At 43.7% G+C, this 20,268-nt stretch overlaps 1 protein-coding gene across 5 annotated transcripts in view; it reads left to right on the plus strand.

Moving 5' to 3' along the window:
• nle1 (notchless homolog 1 (Drosophila)) overlaps positions 1–20,268 on the plus strand; it is a 48,253-nt gene that overhangs the window by 25,688 nt on the left and 2,297 nt on the right. For all 5 annotated transcript variants that reach the window (XM_072243130.1, XM_072243128.1, XM_072243126.1 and 2 more), the window contains 5 exons: positions 3,591–3,726; positions 9,653–9,699; positions 10,872–11,074; positions 17,009–17,168; positions 18,503–18,573. In XM_072243130.1, the coding sequence (XP_072099231.1) occupies positions 3,591–3,726; positions 9,653–9,699; positions 10,872–11,074; positions 17,009–17,168; positions 18,503–18,573 (617 nt within the window). The remainder of the gene's footprint in view (positions 1–3,590; positions 3,727–9,652; positions 9,700–10,871; positions 11,075–17,008; positions 17,169–18,502; positions 18,574–20,268) is intronic.

Raw genomic sequence — 20,268 nt, forward strand, 5'->3', positions numbered from 1 at the left:
CTAGTAAATCTTCTCTGCAATCTTTCAATCTTACTGATATCCTTCCTATAGTTAGGTAACCAGAACTGTACACAGTACTCCAAATTTGGCCTCACCAATGTCTTATACAACCTTGCCATAACATCCCAACTCCTATACTCAATACTTTGGCATCCTGGCATTCATAAATCAAAAGCCGCCTTTACAACCCTGTTTACCTGTGACAACACTTTCAGGGAATTATGTATCTGAACTCCCAAATCGCTTTGTTCCTCCGCACTCCTTAGTGCCCTACCATTTACTGTGTATGCCCTACCTTGATTTGTCCTTCCAAAATGCAACATCTCACACTTGTCTGCATTAAATTCTATCTGCCATTTTCTGGCCCATTTTTCAAGTTGGTCCAGTTGACATGTTGACATTGTGGAGTTTGGATTGGGACGATGCATTGTTTGTGGCCAGATTGGAAAGGTAGTTAATGGTTTAGACCAAATGATAATTTTAGCTGAAGAGATGACATACACTCAGTGGCCATTTTATTAGGCACACTTGCTCATTAATGCAAATATCTAAATAACCAATCATGTAGCAGCAGCAGCTCAATGCATAAAAGCATGCAGATATGGTCAAGAGGTTCAAATCTGAAGAAGGATCTCAGCTCAAAACAGTAACTGCTTATTCATTTCCATAGATGCTGCCTGACTTGCAGAGTTATTCCAGCATTTTGTGTGTACTGCTTTGGATTTCCAAAATCTACAGAATTTCTCATGTTTAAGAGGTTCAGTTGTGGTTCGGGAGATGTCTATCCCAGCATGTGAAGACAGACTCCAGCAGCTTGAGCGGACGAGACCAATGGAAGGTCCAATGGTCAAGAAGGCGGTCTCTGCAAGTGTCATGGAGCACATAGAGCACGGCAAGACACTGGTCATCCACTGTGCCTAGTCCCCTCTCCAGCCATCTTGACTCTGTCTTGCCACTGGTTCCAGATGAGAATTGGGAAGAGAGAGTGAGGCTGACGCTATGCAACTCTTCCTCATTTAAATCCAAATCATGAACTAGTCTCGACACCATCAATGGTGTCAAGGCCTTCATCGACGACGATGATGAACAAACGTTGTTCAGACCAACCAAACATCAAGATAGGGAAGAAATGTGATCAAAGTGACTGACCGTGGAATGATTGTTGGTGCCAGATGGGGTACTTTGAGTATCTCAGAAACTGCTGATCTCCTGAGATTTTTATGCATAATTGTCTCTAGTGTACAGGGAATGATGCAAAAAACAAAAAAAGCCTCCAATGAGCAGCAGTTCTGTGGGTGAGATTGCCTTGTTAATGAGAGAAGTCAGAAAGGAGAATGGTCAGACTGGTTGAAGCTGAGAGGAAGACGACAGTAATTCGAATAACCACGTGTTATAATAGTGGTGTGCAGACGCACAATACATCAAACTTTGAAGTGGATGGGCTACACAGCAAATAACCACGAATATATACAGGGGTTATCTAATGAAATGGCCACTGAGCATATGTTTCTGTGCAGCCTGCCACTTTTCTGGGTCTTGATGAAACGGTCTCCGCCCAAAATATCGTCTGTTCATTCCTCTGCATAGATGCTGCCTGACCTGCTGAGTTCCTCCAGCAGTTTGTGCTTGTTTCCTGGATGCTGTTGGTTTTCTGAGATACAAGAGACTGCAGATTTTGGAAATCTAACGAACACAAAATAGTGAAGGAACACTGCTGGTCAGGCAGTATCTACGGAGAGAAATGAATAGTTGATGTTAGAAAACCTACGCACAATACAGGCACTTCAGCTTACAAAGTTGTGCCGAACATGTTCTTACTTTAGAAATTACCTAGGGTTACCCATAGTCCTCTATTTTTAAAAGCACCATGTACCTATCCAGGAGTCTCTTAAAAGACTGTATTGTATCTGTCCCCACCACCGTCACTGGCAGCTCATTCCACACACTCAACACTCTCTGCGTTTTTAAAAAAGAAACAAGTACTTACCTCTGACATCTCCTCTGCACCTACTTCCAAGCACCTTAAAACTGTGTCCTCTCATGCTAGCCATTTCAGCCCTGGGGAAAAGCCTCTGACTATCCACATGATCAATGCCTCTCATCATCTTATACGCCTCTATCGGGTCCATTGCTTCAAGGAGAAAAGGCTGAGTTGACTCAACCTATTCTCATAAGTCATGTTCCCCAATCCAGGTAACATCCTTGTAAATCTCCTCTGCACCCTTTCTGTGGTTCCTACATCCTTCCTGTAGTGAGGTGACCAGAACTGAGCACAGTACTCCAAGTGGGGTCTAACCAGGGTCATATATAGCGGCAACATTACCTCTTGGCTCCTAAACTCAATCCCACGATTGATGAAAGCCAATACACCGTATGCCTTCTTAACCACAGAGTCATGTTGAAGCATCTCAGCCCAAAACAGGAACTTTTTAATTTCCCAGCATAGATGCTGCTTGACCTCCTGAGTTCCTCTAGCATTTTGTATATGTCGCTTTGGTTTACTGTAAGTTTTAAGAGTTTAGCTTTTAAATAGCCTGTCAGCTGGAAGCAGGAACCTGAACTATCTTTGCAGTAATCTGATGCAACAGTAAACAACCTGAAGTGAATAAGTATTTGCTGTGAGAATTGGCTTTAAGCACTGACCTTTTTAATGGTTTTAATTCAACAAAACTGAGGCAATGCTTCAATTCCCATTGCTGCCATCAGGGAGGGGATTTGGGAGACTGGAGATACACAACGTATTAGGACAGCTTCTCCCCATCCACCATCAGATTTCTGAATGGACAATAAAGCAACCCATGATCACTACCTCACTCTTTTTGCCCTGTGTTTGTGCTAGTTACTTAATTTAAATTTTTACTGTTTCTTATTGTAATTTATAGTTTGATTTTATGTTTGCTGCAGAACAACAAATCTCATGGGCGAGGTGTACCTTTCCTCCGTTAGCCCCCAGGTCACCCGTGGGCAGGGTGTAGCACCTGCTTAGCCCCCCATTCAAGCCATTCAAGGTCACATGAAGCCATGGGAGCAGGTGGTGGATGGTCAAGTAAGCAGCTGGTGCATATCACATCCTGATTATGCAACCACTAATGCTAGGTGGCAATCCCTGAAGAGTACTGATAACGGCTGGGGTCACCTGTCTTGTAAAGACAATACCTAGAGGAAGGTAATGGAAAACCAATTATGTAGAATAGAGAAAAAATTGCCAAGAACATCCATGGCCATGGAAAGACGATGATTGACCACATCATACAACACAGCACATAACAAACCAACCCTTTTATGACCTCTAGTTCAGACTTCTCCATAAATGCACGAAGTACCTCTGATCCTTTCTAATACCTTTTAGTCCTTTCACTCCCAAAGGTGCATTTACAAACTATCTTCAAAATGTTGATATGGTTTATGGGTTAGCTTGTTGGGAGCTGCTGCTTAGAGTGTTTAGTGCTAAAACTTAGAAATATAAAATATATGTTATCAGTTGTGTGCATGATGATATGAATCTGCTCTGTTGTGTCTTTTGTTTCTTTTAAGAAGTCAAGGTATTAATTGACATCAATTTAGTAACTGTTGCTATGTTCTGGTTTCAGGGGGTCATGTGCCGAACGTTACAGGGTCATGCACACTGGGTAAATACAATGGCACTTAGTACAGACTACGTACTGCGAACTGGAGCCTTTGAACCAGCTGAGGCCACCATTGTTCCCCGGGATGCGAATGATTCTTGTGGGTGATTTTGCTAACTTTACTCAACCTGTTTTCTTAACCACTGTTTATATTGAGACTGTTAGAAACTCTGTTGTCTTTATGCTGCTCATAATGTAAGCCAAGGTGCAGTGAGTAGCACTCTTGTCACTGCTGTGGAAGGTTGTTGATTCAAGAGACTCAGACAATATAGAACAGCTTGGTCCTTTGACCCACAATGTTGTGTCAATATTTTAACCTGCTCTGAGATCAATCCAACCTTCCCTCCTACATTGCCCTCCATGCTTCTATCATCCATGTGCCGATTTAGTTAGTTAAACATATCACCCCTTCTGGGGCATATGTCACTGACAGCCCGCATTAGAATCCTCTGAACTGGGACTGTCTTTCAAATTGTTCCCAGATGTAGCCCATCTTCTTGATGTTTTCTGGGCAAAGAACCTTTCTCTCCCAGGCTTCAAGCCTTTGGAGCTTCTTTTAGTGTTTCTGTAGCTCTGGGTTTTTATGGGATGGGGTTTGCTAGCCTCAACCCAAACCTCTTCCTTTTGCAGCTGGGCTTGGGACCATCCAGGGTGGAGTTATATGCCTTGTTAAGTTTTTTAAATGCCTTTAATGTATCTGCCTCTACCACCACCCTGGCAGAGCATACCACATACCAACCACTTCAGCACACATTTTTGCTGATGCTAGCATTGCTACATTTTGAAAGATCCATCCTTTTGGATGAGATTTAGACCAAGGCAGGTGGACGAAAAGGTCCCATGACAATATTCTGAATAGGCATTATCTCCCATAACTAATATTTATCTTTAAATCAAAATCATTAATGCAGATAAAGTTGTTATAGCTATTTGTGAGAATACAATATTTGTATAATAGTGTATAAATTTAGTGCCACATTTCCTATTTTATAACCATCATGTCACAAATGCACTCTATAAATGCAAATCTTGTTTTTACTACTACTATTCCACAATGTTAGGATTCTTCTTTATAGATGCTGCCTGACCTGTTGAATTCCTCCAGAATTTTCTATGTTTGTTGCTCTAGATTTCCAGCATCTGCAGAATCTGTTGTGCCTAGGATTTCATGTCCTTTGCACTCCAAAATACTAAAAGCGTGCATTGGATGTTGGCTTGGAGTCTGACATTTACTGCCAGTATCAGTTGCTCTGTAAACTAAGTTGATGCTCTGCACTTTATATGTATTCAAGTCTCATGAGTGGAGCTCAGAATGTTTTGACTTTACTGGCTTGTTTCTTGCTTGAGTTACTTCCCCATGATTAGATGGAGCAACTTTTGGGTGTTTTCTGCTTGGGAGTAACGCTTAGAAACATTTCTATGTACAAACGATGGTAATAATTTGGGGCTCTCTTCTGAACAACAATTGATGTTGAATCGTATATTCTAAACTCAATTATGAATTAATGAAAGATCAGGGAAAGCACATGGATGATAGAAAAATGGAGAATTATGTAGGAGGGAAGGGTTAGAATGGTCTTGGAGTAAGTTAAAAGGTCAGCACAACATCGTGGGCTGAAGAGCCTGTACTGTAGTGTCTATGTAAATTAAAGGTACAAACAGATTTGGGGCAACTACATGGAGTTAGGTTATGGATTATTCAATAACTAATAGGCTCAATAAGTTAAATAGCCAAATCAAACCCTTCATTATATTAATAACAAACAATGGGTCAATCCTGAAGCATCTTAGTTCCCACAGAATAAACTTACAACCTTTTCATCTCTTCCAGGTAATAACAGTTCCATATTTTTATTATTTTTGTAAACTTTTTTTTATACCTTTGCCATCTACTCTAGCATTTTCCCTCACAGGGATTAAGGCCACAGTTTCTGATCTCAACCAATTTTCTGTAAATCAGACTGGCTTCACATCAGTGCTCTTTAACTTGTGAGCTTGATACGCTAAATCCATCTCCCTTCGTTCCCAACGGCAGACCCAACTAAAAGTTCATTTCTGTGGAGAAGGGCAGAGTCTGCTGACCAGTAAAAAATAACAAGCAGGGTTCTCCCAACAAGACTAATCCTTAGACGTTTACTGCTTGTATCTTCACTCAAGTATCCACCATGCTAGCCATAAGCCTGCTGATCTACCTTGGTTTCTCATTTAAAACACTCATCCTTTGTGCACAACTCAACAATGCCTCCTTTCTGTGTGCTCCACCCTCTCTTTAATTGTCATCTTCCAGCCCCAGCAATCCTCCTGAAACTTACCTACTCCATTTCTGCCCTCTTGAACCTGACCGGTTTTTTGCCGCTCTATCAAGGGCAGCTCTTCCTTCAACAAGTTCCTCCCTCAGTCTTCCTACCTCAGTTTCCGTTAACAAATCTCATAAAAGCAGCCACTTTAATCCAACCTTTGTTTAGCAGTTTGTCTCCTCCAGCTGGAAAGTTCACAACTTAAAAGTCAAAATGTCAAGGTTAGTAATTGACTGATATAGCATCCAGATGAAAGAATTTTTTTTCAGTCAAAGGGTTAAGAATCCTTGAAGTTCCTGCCCCAGTAAACTGTGTGTGCTTAGTTATTGAATGCATCCAAGGTTGGGACTGGTACACCTTCAAGCACCTAGAGCGCTTGGAGTTATAATTATTGATTCTTGTTTAAGACGGGAGAGAGATGGAAGAAAGGAAATTCTAGGCCAGTTAGCTGGATTCCAGTGTTTGGAAAGATGTTGGAGTCTGTTATTAAGGATAAGGTTTCAGAGTTTTTGGACGCACATGATAAAATAGGTCAGAGTCGGCATGATTTCCTGAAGAGGAAATCTTACCTGACAAATCTTTGGAATTGGTTGGAATTCTTTGAGGAAGTAACAAGTAAGATAGACAACATAGAGTCAGTGGATGTTATTTACTTGGATTTTCAGAAGGCTTTTGAGAAGGTTCCATACATGAGGTTGCTTAATAAGAGCCTGATAGTATTATGGGAAAGATACTAGCATGGATAGAATATTGGCTGACTGGAGGCAAAAACTGGGAATAAAGGGGGCCTTTTCTGGTTGGCTGCCAGTGACTTTGGTAGAAGGAATAAAGGCGAAGAGTATTTTTTAAACAGGGAGAAAATTAAGAAATCAACTGCAAAGAGGCTTGCAAGTTCTCATGCAGGATTCCCTATAGATTAATTTTCAGGTTGAGTCAGTGGTAAGGAAGGAAAATGGAATGTTATCATTCATTTCAAAAGGACTAGAATATAAAAGCAAGGATGTAATGCTGGCACTTTATAAGGCATTGGTCAGACTGCATTTGGAGTATTGTGAGCAGTTTTGAACCCCTTACCTAAGAAAAGATGTGCTGGCATTGGAGAGAGTTCAGAGGAAATTCATGAGAATCCTTTCGGGAATGCAAGGGTTAACGTATGAAGAGCATTTAATAGCTCTGAGCCTGTACGAGCTGGAATTTGGAAGAATGAGAGGGGATCTCATTGAAAACTATCGAATATTGAAAAGCTTAATTAGTGTGGATGTGTAGAGGATGTTTCCTATAGTGGGTGAGTCTAGGACCAAAGAGCACAGCTTCAGGTTAGAGGGACGTCCATTTAGAACAGAGATGTGGAGGAATTTCTTTACCCAGAGGGTGGTGAATCTGTGGAATTTATTGCTACAGATGGTTGTGGAGGTCAAGTGATTGGGTATTTTTGAAGCGTTGGTTTATAGCTTCTTGAGTAGAAAGGGCGTCAAAGATTAGAGGGAGAAGGCAGGAGAATGGGGTTGAAAGGGATAATAAATCAGCCATGATAGTTTGATGGAACAGACTCGATGCGTCAAGTGGCTTAATTCTGCTTTCATGTCATAAGGTCTTATGGATAGGAGAGGTACAAGAAATGGAGAAACAGTTATAAACTCTTTAAAGAGTGGAACAGGATTTATTTTATTTAGTGATACAGCACGGTAAAAGGTCCTTTCAGCCCAATGAGTCTGCACTGTCCGGTTACCTCCGTGTGACCGATTAACCTACTAACCCATGCACCTTTGGAATGTGGAAGGAAACCAGAGTACCCAGAGAAAACTCTCACAGTCCTGGGGAAAACGGACAATCTCCTTGCGGTGGAATTTAATCCGGATCGCTGATGTTCTATAGATTCAGGATCAGTTTGGAGGGTAGCTAATGTTATCCCACTTTTTAAGAAAGGAAGGAGAGAGAAAACAGGGAATTATAGACCAGTTAGCCTGACATCAGTGGTGGGGAAGATGCTGGAGCTAATTATAAAAGATTAAATAGCGACACATTTGGATGGCAGTAACAGGATCGGTCCGAGTCAGCATGGATTTACGAAGGGAAAGTCATGCTTGACTAATCTTCTGGAATTTTTTGAGGATCTAACTATGAAAATGGACAAGGGAGAGCCAATGGATGTAGTGTACCTGGACTTTCAGAAAGCCTTTGATAAGCTCCCACAACGGAGATTAGTGGGCAAAATTGGAGCACATGGTATTGGGGTTAGGGTACTGACATGGATAGAAAATTGTTTGGCAGACAGGAAGCAATGAGTAGGGATTAACGGGTCCCTTTCAGAATGGCAGGCAGTGACCAGTGGGGTACGGCAAGGCTTGGTGCTGGGACCGCAGCTATTTACAATATAGGTTAATGATTTAGATGAAAGGATTAAAAGTAACGTTAGCAAATTTGCAGATGACACAAAGCTGGGTGGCAGTGTGAAACGTGAGGAGGATGTTATGAGAATGCAGGGTGACTTGGACAGGTTGGGTGATTGGGCAGATGCTGTTTAATGAGGATAAATGTGAGGTTATCCATTTTGGTGGCAAGAACAGGAAGGCAGATTGCTATATAAATGGTGTCATTAGGAAAAGGGGAAGTACAGCGAGATCTAGGTGTCCTTGTTCATTATTCACTGAAAGTAAGCATGCAGATACAGCAGGCAGTGAGGAAGGCTAATGGCATGTTGGCCTTCATAACAAGGGGAATTGAGTATAGGAGCAAAGAGGTCCCTCTGCAGCTGTACAGGGCCCTGGTGAGACCATACCTGGAGTATTGTGTGTAGTTTTGGTCTCCAAATTTGAGGAAGGACATTCTTGCTATCGAGGGAGTGCAGCGTAGGTTCACGCAGTTAATTCCTGAGATGGCGGGACTGTCATATGTTGAAAGATTGGAGCGACTGGGATTGTATACACTGGAATTTAGAAGGATGAGAGGGGATCTGATTGAAACATATAAGATTATTAAGGGATTGGACACGCTAGAGGCAGGAAACATGTTCACCATGTTGGGGGAGTCCAGAACCAGAACCCACAGTTTAAGAATAAGGGGTAGGGCATTTAGAACAGAGATAAGGAAAAAACTTTTTCACCCAGGGAGTTGTGGATCTGTGGAATGCTCTGCCTCAGAAGGCAGTGGAGGCCAATTCTCTGGATGCTTTCAAGAAAGAGCTAGATAGAGCTCTTAAAGATAGTGGAGTCAAGGGATATGGGGAGAAGATAGGAACAGGGTACTGATTGCGGATGATCAGCCATGATCACAGTGAATTGAGGTGCTGGCTCGAAGGGCTGAATGGCCTACTTCTGCACCTAATGTTAACCGTTACACTACCATGGGTTGATGTGACTTCTTACCAAATTTCATTTTTTTTTTATTGTTCCAGTGATGTTTTATGATATCCAAAGACCTTTATAAAGATAACTTTGTTGTTGAGCCAGCGCAGACCTTGTATAAAAGGCAGCCAAGAGCGGAAGTCTGTTCTTCCCTCAATTCGCAAGATGTTCTAAGTATAGTCTGTGGTAGTCAGGTCAAGCAGTGAGCTAGGAAACAATGCAGGTGGGAGGCCACCCTTCTCTGCGAGCTAGTGCATTTAAGCATTTGTAAATTAATCTGAAGATCTGCGATGTTGCCTAATCAGTGTCCGTCAAGCAGATAAAGATCTGTTGATTAAAAGATAAGGCCACTGCTCTCACTTCCTCTTATTGGTTTATTTTGCAGTGGAAGAACTGAAGCACAAAGCTTTGCAGCGATACGAGCAAACACGGGTAAGCGAACAAAAGAGGATAAAAGTTCAGAGCTATTGATTGCCGAGCCCTGCAGGAGGTGGTCTGACATTTAAGCTTTATTTGATTTGCTCAGCACTTGGTTATTAGTTTAAAATGAAGCTGAAGCTGCAGACGACATGAAGCCATAAATTGTTAATTGGTTGGGAGGCACCAGCCAGAAAAACGGGGGTGCTATAAGTGGCATTCACCCAGTGGTCTGTATCACCCCCACAGCGTCTCATCACTCGTATCACTTGCTTAAAGAAATACTGCTGTGGTCTACTCAACATCAGGAGGAGAGCATTACCCTTGGTCATCATGCACCACAGGTCATGTTCACCGTTACCTTCAGCGCGCCAACCCTGCCTCTGGCCATCTTGAGGAAAATCTGTGCACAAGAAAGTACATAATCAATGGCTGGACCTCCAACAGTGTTGATGCACAGAGGGATCTTGGGTTTCAATTCTATGGCTCCCTGTAAGTGACTTCACAGGTCAATAGAGTGGTAGAAAAGGAGTATGGCATGCTTGCCTTTTTTAGTTGAGGCTTTGTATTCAAGTCAGGAAGTTATGTTGCAGCTTTATAAAACTGGCTAGACAGTATCTGGAGTATTGCATTCAGTTCTGGTCGTCCCATTATTGGAAAGATGAAGGTTAATGGAGAGGGTGCTGAAGATACCTCACATGCGAATCAACTCTACCCTAATTCTCCTTCCACCCTCCGACACTAGGGGTAATTTACAGTAGCCAACCAGCGCGTCGTTGGGTTGTGTGAAGAGACTGGAGCACTCAGGGAACCTATGTGGTGATAGCACCTGAGGTCAGGATTGAACCTGAGTCACTGGAGCTGTAAGATGCTCAGTGCTACCTGTAGTGCCACTGCGCCGCAGGTACTCCAGAGGTTACAAAGTGTTCCTGAAGCCTCCTGCACTGTTGCACTTGTTGTAGTGGAGCACTGTAGGGAGTAGAGGCCGGGTTCCACTTTACCAAGAGGTTTCTAAAATCAGTGAGTTACCTCAGACTAGTCTTGTGTGTTTGGTAGGAGAAACATCTGAGCAGCTCTGAGTTAAGTTTCTTTCTAAGGACCAAAAGAAGATCTTCATGTCAGAATATGCTTTTTATACTGATTTCTGTGTTGGCGACCTGATCCTAATGAGCTGGGTTTTCTTTCAGGGTCAGGGGCATGAGCGGCTGGTTTCGGGGTCAGATGACTTCACCCTTTTCCTCTGGAAGCCCGCGGAGGACAAGAAGCCCTTGGCCCGAATGACGGGTCACCAGGCTCTAATAAATGAAGTCTGCTTCTCCCCAGACGCCAGGCTTGTTGCCAGTGCGTCATTCGACAAGTCGGTAAAACTGTGGGATGGCCGGACTGGCAAGTAAGCATGCTAATAGTTTTTGTTTATTCCCAGGTGGGATGGTGGGATTTGAGTGTCACCGGCAAATTCAGCACTTATTAAGGCGCATATTTGGGGCATAGTGGTTAGCACAATGCTATTAGAGTGCCAGTGACCCAGGTTCAATTCCTGCTGCTTTCTGTACGTTCTCCTCGTGTCCGTGTTTCCTCCAGTCTCCTCCTGCATTCCAGAGATTTACGGATATACCGGTTAGTAGGTTAATTGGTCACATGGGTATAAATGAGTGGCACTGCTTCAAGCCAGAAGAGCACATTATCATGCCATGTATCTAAATCTAAATTATCTATTACCCATGGGTTCACTTTGCAAAGCTGTGGGCTGGCTGCCTTCCTGACAGTGCGATTAGAGTGTTGCTATACCTACTGCAGCTGAGTGGCTTGTTCAATTATTTTGCAGGGTGGTGAAGAGGCAACGAAATTATAGTGGTTCTGGGAGCTATCATAAACTTATTGTGGAGGGGAGGTTCTTTGCATGGAGGATATTACTGAATCAGGTTTATTATCACTGAATTAAATTATGTGAAACTTGTTTGCTCTGTGGCAGCAGAACAATGCAAAGACATAACGTTTTCATGAATTACACAAATAGTGCAGGAAAAGGAATACTGAGATAGTATTCATGGAACATTTGGAATTCTTTTGGGTTTACTGCTGGCAAACCTCTTAAAACGAAAGGAACTTGCATTTGTGTGCTGCCTTCTGCTATCTCACGTTATCTCAAAACACATTACATCCAATGCAGTACTTTTTTGAGTAATGTGATAACTTTTTTTCAGTTTTCGGTAAACATGCTTTAGGGGTAAATAGAACCAAGGTAGGATGGAAAAATCCACTGATCTTGGAGTCAAGTCCATAGTTCCCTGTAAATGACAGCAAAAGTAGATAGGGTGCTTTAAAAAAGCATATGCCATGCTTGTAACACACATCAAAGTTGCTGGTGAACGCAGCAGGCCAGGCAGCATCTCTAGGAAGAGGTGCAGTCGACGTTTCAGGCTGAGACCCTTCGTCAGGACTAACTGAAGGAAGAGTGGGTAAGAGATTTGAAAGTTGGAGGGGGAGGGGGAGATCCAAAATGATAGGAGAAGACAGGAGGGACAGGGATGGAGCCAAGAGCTGGACAGTTGATTGGCAAAAGGGATACGAGAGGATCATGGGACAGGAGGTCCGGGAAGAAAGACAAGTGTGCGGGGGACCCAGAGGATGGGCAAGAGGTATATTCAGAGGGACAGAGGGAGAAAAAGGAGAGTGAGAGAAAGAATGTGTGCATAAAAATAAGTAACAGATGAGGTACGAGGGGGAGGTGGGGCATTAGCGGAAGTTAGAGAAGTCGATGTTCATGCCATCAGGTTGGAGGCTACCCAGACGGAATATAAGGTGTTGTTTCTCCAACCTGAGTGTGGCTTCATCTTTACAGTGGAGGAGGCCGTGAATAGACATGTCAGAATGGGATGTGGAATTAAAATGTGTGGCCACTATGAGATCCTGCTTTCTCTGGCGGACAGAGCGTAGGTGTTCAGCAAAGCGGTCTCCCAGTCTGCGTCGGGTCTCGCCAATATATAAAAGGCCACATCGGGAGCACCGGACGCAGTATATCACCCCAGTCGACTCACAGGTGAAGTGTCGCCTCACCTGGAAGGACTGTTTGGGGCCCTGAATGGTGGTAAGGGAGGAAGTGTAAGGGCATGTGTAGCACTTGTTCCGCTTACACGGATAAGTGCCAGGAGGGAGATCAGTGGGGAGGGATGGGGGGACAAATGGACAAGGGAGTCGCGTAGGGAGCGATCCCTGTGGAAAGCGGGGGGGGGGGAAGGGAAAGATGTGCTTAGTGGTGGGATCCCATTGGAGGTGATCCCACTTTGCTGACCGACACAGACTGAGAGACCGCTTTGCTGAACTCCCGATGTGGCCTTTTATATATTGGCGAGACCCGACGCAGACTGGGAGACCGCTTTGCTGAACACCTACGCTCTGTCCGCCAGAGAAAGCAGGATCTCCCAGTGGCCACAAATTTTAATTCCACATCCCATTCCCATTCTGACATGTCTATCCACGGCCTCCTCTACTGTAAAGATGAAGCCACACTCATGTTGGAGGAACAACACCTTATATTCTGTCTGGGTAGCCTCCAACCTGATGGCATGAACATCGACTTCTCTAACTTCCGATAATGCCCCACCTCCCCCTCGTACCCCATCTGTTACTTATTTTTATACACACATTCTTTCTCTCACTCTCCTTTTTCTCCCTCTGAATATACCTCTTGCCCATCCTCTGGATCCCCCCCCCCGCCCGTCTTTCTTCCCGGACCTCCTGTCCCATGATCCTCTCGTATCCCTTTTGCCAATCAACTGTCCAGCTCTTGGCTCCATCTCTCCTCCTCCTGTCTTCTCCTATCATTTTGGATCTCCCCCTCCCCCTCCAACTTTCAAATCTCTTGCTCACTCTTCCTTCAGTTAGTCCTGATGAAGGGTCTCGGCCTAAAATGTCGACTGCACCTCTTCCTAAAGATGCTGCCTGGTCTGCCGCGTTCACCAGCAACTTTGATGTGTGTTGCTTGAATTTCCAGCATCTGCAGAATTCCTGTTGTTTGCCATGCTTGTCTTCATTGGTCCAGGGCATTGACCATACATCAAGAAGTCACGTTGCAGCTTTGATTAGGTAGCATTTGGACAATTGAGTGCAGTTATGGTTACACCCCCACCCCATTACAAATAGGATGTGGAGGCTCCGGAGAAGGTGTAGGAACGGTTCAGCGGGGCAGTGAACAGTAGAAAGTGTTAAGTATAAGGAGAGGTTCGACAAGCTTGGAGACCTGAGACTGCAGGTGCTGGAAATCAGGCATACAGATGCAAAATAAAGACCAGGGTAAATTTAAAGTAGGGAAGTTGAACCTTCTTTTGAGATGAAGCCTCATAACTAGGCCTCAGAACATTCTACTCCCCAAATGGTGAAATTAAAACCAAGTAAAGAGGTCTAAAACACAATAACCCTCAAAATTACATGCCTCTCATTGAACCATGGGATAAACACAAGCCGGGTCTGATCAACCCTGGCTGGGTCACCTGGGTGAGGGTATCTAATGATTAAAGACCTGACACACCTGATGACCCCAGTTTGCATTACTGATGACATGTCCCAATGCACACCCAACTCATTGAGCCAAGTGGTGTCAGACCATGCATGGGTCAGATTAAAGTGGCTCTACTACCCTATTCACCACAGCTCAACATACCTCACCACACTAAACTCCACAATCTTATCTCTCCCAGCCCCACATATACATCCACCAGCTCTACCCTCAAACCTAATCCTAATGTCCAAGGGGGCACACACCCTCACTAACTCTAGGCACACCCCAATAAACCCTGGCCACACCCCCACAAACCCGCTGACTTGTGTAAGGAAGAGGAAGATCCAATAAAGGCAAGTGCTGGACCTGGTTAATGAAGGCATGGGCCAGATCAAAATGACGGAGTTGTGTGACACTGAATCTCATGTGACGGACGGGATCAAGGAGCATAAGAGGGATGATTTTCCCACTGCCCGAATAACCTCTCAGACTGCAGATGCTAGAAATCAGGAGCACACACAAACTCAACGGGTCAAGACCCTTCATCAAATTCAAGTTCACGAATACAGCCAAACAAAACAGCCAGGGTGCAAAACTCCAGGGCCAAGATGCAAAACAGTACCAGCAGTCAGACACAGCTCAAGGCACATATAGCACATATCAGATACCAGTAAAATACAGCCACTCAAACAAAAAATAGTCCAAGACCCGGAGCCCATGAATGTTTGCAGCTGTCTGCAGTCGAACACAATGCAGCTTTTCTTCTGCCAAGTGTACACTGGGAGGCAGCACCAACTCTGGCTTGGACACCGTGCCACATGCACCTGGCATACCGGTGGCTCACAGCGACTCCAACACCTCTCCCCTGAGCAGCTGTAAACAGGCGACCCCGCGGCTTGAGGCCTTGTCCTCACCATGACTGAGGCAACGTGGCTGTCCCACCATCTGCCCTTTCCTCTGCCAATAAGTCAGTGAGATGGACTTGCAGCCTTCCACGTTAACAATGCCCAGCAGGGCACAGCTCAAGTGACTAAGATGATCACTGGCTGTTAGACTGCACGCCACCTTTGCACACTGACTCCTCTGCTGCAGGCAACAGCACAATCCGCACCAGTCCAGCTCCTTCAGTATATATCTGACAACGAGGAATTTGCTGAAGGGGTAGACCTGCAGTACTTTAAGTCTTAATGTCCAACAGGGTCTTGTGATCGCAAAATAAAAGTCTAAAAAAGACAATAACACCTTTGATAGGCCATGTAGGAACCGAAGCATCAGAGCATGCAGCCATCTTACTGGAACTTATCAGTCATCAGTTGATGGTCTCTGCTCCTGCAGAGTGTTGGACAAGTTGGATTGATTTCTCTGGGGCATCAGTGACCTGCTGGAAGTGTATAAAATGATGAGAGGGACAGATAGGGTAGATATTCAGAGTCTCTTTCCCAGGGTAGAAATGTCAAATACTATAGGATATAACTTAGATAAGAGGTGCCTGAAATGTGCTGCCATGGCATTTTGGTAAAATTAAGAGGCATTTAGACAGGCCTATGAAAATGAGGGAGTGGAGAGATACGGAACATGTGCCGGCACATAGGGATAGTTGATTTAGCATGCTGGCTGGCATAGACATTGTGATCTTAAGGACCTACTTCTGTACTGTACACAGTATGTTCTTCCAATACTCATTCAAACACTGCTTACTGTGTTGATCTTTTTCCATGGCAGCCACAGAGTCTTGTGAACTTTGGCATTTTCAGTCCAGTCCTAACTGCCTGCAGACCGAAATTTCCAATTTGCTAACTCAGGGCAGCAGAACAATGCAAAGACGTAACATTTTTATGAATTACACAAATAGTGCAGAAAAGGGAATACTGAGATCGTATTCATCTTGGTGAGAGTGACAGGTGATGGAAAAGGAAACAAAATAATTACTCGGGGCCTCGGGGCTGCCCTCCTGAAATTAGGCATGACGGTAAATTTTTTGGGGGGAAGCATTGATGGAATTTATTTACTCTGCCATTGACCCAATCACCTGCTGAGATCTTCACATTCTTCTCATCTCACCCTCTTGCAAACTCTGACTTGGTTTACTCAGGCTGTAACTGTGCCTCAGGTTCCCAATGGACAAAGCTCTGAAATTACTCCCATCTCTCTCTCTCGACACTTCCCATCTCTTTAACCAAGTTTCTGATCACTAATCCTCTGAGAGGAACACAACCTTGTCATGGTTGGGAGGCTTGCGTGCCTCAATGACCTGGAAAGCTATGCTAGCTGGAGTCAGGGCTTTGTGTTTTGGCTCTTGTTAGGGTCACTCATGCCAAACAGGTCAAAGGGTAGATGCTGGACTAAGAGTGGTCTACCGGATCTCCAGATTCGGAGGTTCAGCTCAGGGCGAACAATGCTGACTGGTAAAACAAAATTGTTAGGGAAACAGCAATAAAGAGCCCTCCTACATCTGAGTGTGACGGTATTCCTGAGTCTGCACCTGGGACTTGTGTGACTGACAGCAGTGAGAAGTGAGAGGACACTACTGACGATAAAGGAAGGTCTGAACACTGCCAGAAGTGGAGGACCTGCCCTAGACACTATCAGCATAAGTCAGCAATCCCAAAACCTTTCTACATGATGCAGTCTCAGATTTTGTTTGGTAACCTACCTTTGATTTCCTCAGCATATTTCTGGTATGGAAGATGCCATAGAAATGCGATTTGTTGTTGACCCTGGCATTGCTTTATCGCTGACGCTAGTTGTTTGCTCTACAGAGGCAAGACATTTTTGTGTCATTTAAAAAGGGGCACACAAGTGATTGAGCTCACTGCTTGTTTCCAGATACTTGGCGTCTCTCCGAGGTCATGTGTCGGCTGTGTATCAGATTGCGTGGTCAGCTGACAGTCGGTTGCTGGCAAGCGGCAGCAGTGACAGCACATTGAAAGTGTGGGATGTGAAGGCACAGAAGCTGTCAGTGGACCTGCCTGGTCATGCAGATGAGGTAAGGTGCCTTCTAGCAGGAGATTCAATTACCCATTAAACCAGAATAACCTGGAGAGCAGTGAATCTGGAATTCTCTGTCCGGGGAAACAGTAGAAGCTGCCTCATTAAATATACTTAAGACAGTTAGATTTTTGTGTTGCAGGGGAATTAAGAGTTATGGAGAAAAGGAAGGGGGGGGGAGATGAGTCTCGAGCCACATTATCCATATTCTTATTGAATGGTGGAGCAGGGTTGACGGCTCTGATGACTGACTCCTGCTCCTGTTTCTTACGTTCTGATACCTGGATATAAATTAAAAGAAACCTGGAAACGCTTAGTGTTGAAATAAGTGTCTAAGGACTTTGTATTAAAACATCTGAATGAGTTCAGAGCTGTTGATACTGATCTGCTATTTGTAATTACGTTGTTTACTTATTAAATATAATGTTTTTGGACAATAATAGATCAATTAGCCCTTTATGTCAGTTCGATTTAAAAAATCTTCTAACTATGCAGTTGGGTGGTCCACAATACAAGATACCCCAGGCTTTTGGATCCTTCTACATTTGAACAAGCTTCCATAATATATCTCTGCTCCCTCCACCTTCCTTCTGTAGTTATTCTCATTAGTTTCATGAGCTTTCCTTGCTATTCAAAACAACACTGTGAAGGTATGGTTACCATTTCAAACAAAAGTTGTGTATTTTCCATTTTATGGACAAAATCAATTTAGCGATATATAACAATATAACCATATAACAATTACAACACAGAAACAGGCCATCTCGGCCCTTCTAGTGCGTCCCCAACTCCTACTCTCACCTAGTCCCATCTACCTGCACACAGCCCATAACCTCCATTCCCTTCCTTTCCATATATCTATCCAATTTAACTTTAACACCAACATCGAACCTGCCTCAACCACTTCTGCTGGAAGCTCGTTCCACACAGCTACCACTCTCTGAGTAAAGAAGTTCCCCCTCATGTTACCCCTAAACTTTTGCCCTTTAACTGTCAGCTCATGTCCTCTTGTTTGAATCTCCCCCACTCTCAATGGAAAAAGCCTATCCACGTCAACTCTATCAATCCCCCTCATAATCTTAAACACCTCTATCAAGTCCCCTCTCAATCTTATACGCTCCAAAGGATAAAGACCTAACTTGTTCAATCTTTCTCTGTAACTTAGGAGATGAAACCCAGGCAACATTTTAGTAAACCTCCTCTGTACTCTCTCAATTTTATTGACATCTTTCCTATAATTCGGTGACCAGAACTGTATACAACTGTACACACACACATCTGTAAAAACGGAACCATTTCAGTACCTGGTGTTTGATTGATTTAAACTTTCAGGTTTTCGCTGTTGATTGGAGTCCTGATGGACAAAGGGTGGCGAGTGGTGGAAAAGACAAAGTGCTGAGAATGTAAGTAAGCACAGAGAACTGAATGGTCTGTTGAATAGTTTGCATGAACTAGAACATTGTAGGACTGGGTTATCAATTAAACTTACTGGACTTATCAAACCTTTTCATAAAAATAATGTAATTTTGCTAATCCAGTTTTAGATGTCTTCAGACACCTGTGCCTGTGCCTCTGTAATGTCGTGAAATAAGTGGCTGAAAGTTTGAAATATGCGTCAGTAGAGCACAGAAATGCTGGGGATGCTGCACCAGATAGCATCACTGGAAAGTGAAACCGAGTTAGTATTTCACACCACCTGATAAAAGCCATTGACCCAGAACAGAATACTTACTTTGCATAATTCTAATGTATATAGTACCAATTCCTTGTTGTAGGCTTTGCTTTCAAAAGCTTTTTATGAACACAAGATTCTGCAGATGCTGGAAACTTTGAGCACAATACACAAAGTGCTGGAAGAACTGAGCAGATCAGGCAGCATCCACGTAGAGGATGAAACAGTAGATGTTTTGGGCAGAGACCCTTCATCAGGACGGGAAAGGAAGGGGCAGAAGCTTGAATAAGAATATGGGGGTAGCATGGAAGGAGTACATGCTGGCAGGTGATGGGTGAGACCAGGTGAGGGAGAAGGTACGTGGGTGATGAAGTGAGCAGCTTAGATGGGTAGGTGGAAGATGTAAAGAGCTGAAGAAGAAGGAATCTGATAGGAAAGGACAGTGAACTAAGTAAGAAAGGGAACCTGGGTCTGTGTACCGTCCTTTGCAACTGGATCCTTGATTTCCCTGTCAGGAGACCACAGTACAAATCAGAAATAACATCTCCTTGTTGACAACACTGGCACACCTCAAGGATGCGTGCTTCACTCTTTCTACACCCACGACTGTATGACTCAGTAGAGCTCAAAAAACATCTATAAATTTGCCGATGACACCACTCTTGTTGGCTGATTATCAGATGGTGATGAGGAGGCATTAGGAGCAAGGTAGATCAGCTGGTTGAGTAGAGTCACAACAACAACCTTGTGCTCAACAGCAGTAAGACCAAGGAATTGATGGGAAGGATACTTCTACATACGAAATATCCAAAAGTCGAGTGAGCGTACACCAGTCCTCATTGAGGGATCAGCAGTGGAAAGGGTGAGCAGTTTCAAGTTCCTGGGTGTCAACATCTCTGAAGATCTAATGTGACCCAACATATTGATGTAATTACAAAGAAGGCACAACAGCAGCTATATTTTATTAGGAGTTTGAGGAGACTTGGTATATCACCAAAGACTCTCGCAGATTTCTAGGATGTACTGTTGAGAGCATTGTAACTGGTTGAATCATTTTCCGGTATGGAGGGAGGCCACTGTCCTCTTCTCATTGCTACCATCAGGGAGTAGGTACAGGAGCCTGAAGACACACACTCAGTATTTTAGGAGCAGTTTCTTCCTCACAGCCATCAGATTTCTGAATGGACAATGAACTCATATACTATTTTTTTTTTTTTTTCTTTTTTGCTCTGTTTGCACTGCTTATTTAATTTATTTTTATATTCTTATTTTGTAATTATAATTTATCATTTTTAATTATGTATTGCAATGTACTGCTGCCACAAGACAATGTAGTTCACACCATATGTCAGTGATATTAAGCCTGATTCTGATTCCAGTGCTGAAGAGGGGCACTAGAGGGAGGTAATGTTCAGATGAGCAGGGA

Source organism: Mobula birostris, chromosome 25 (assembly GCF_030028105.1).
Source record: "Mobula birostris isolate sMobBir1 chromosome 25, sMobBir1.hap1, whole genome shotgun sequence".
NCBI lineage: Eukaryota > Metazoa > Chordata > Chondrichthyes > Myliobatiformes > Myliobatidae > Mobula > Mobula birostris.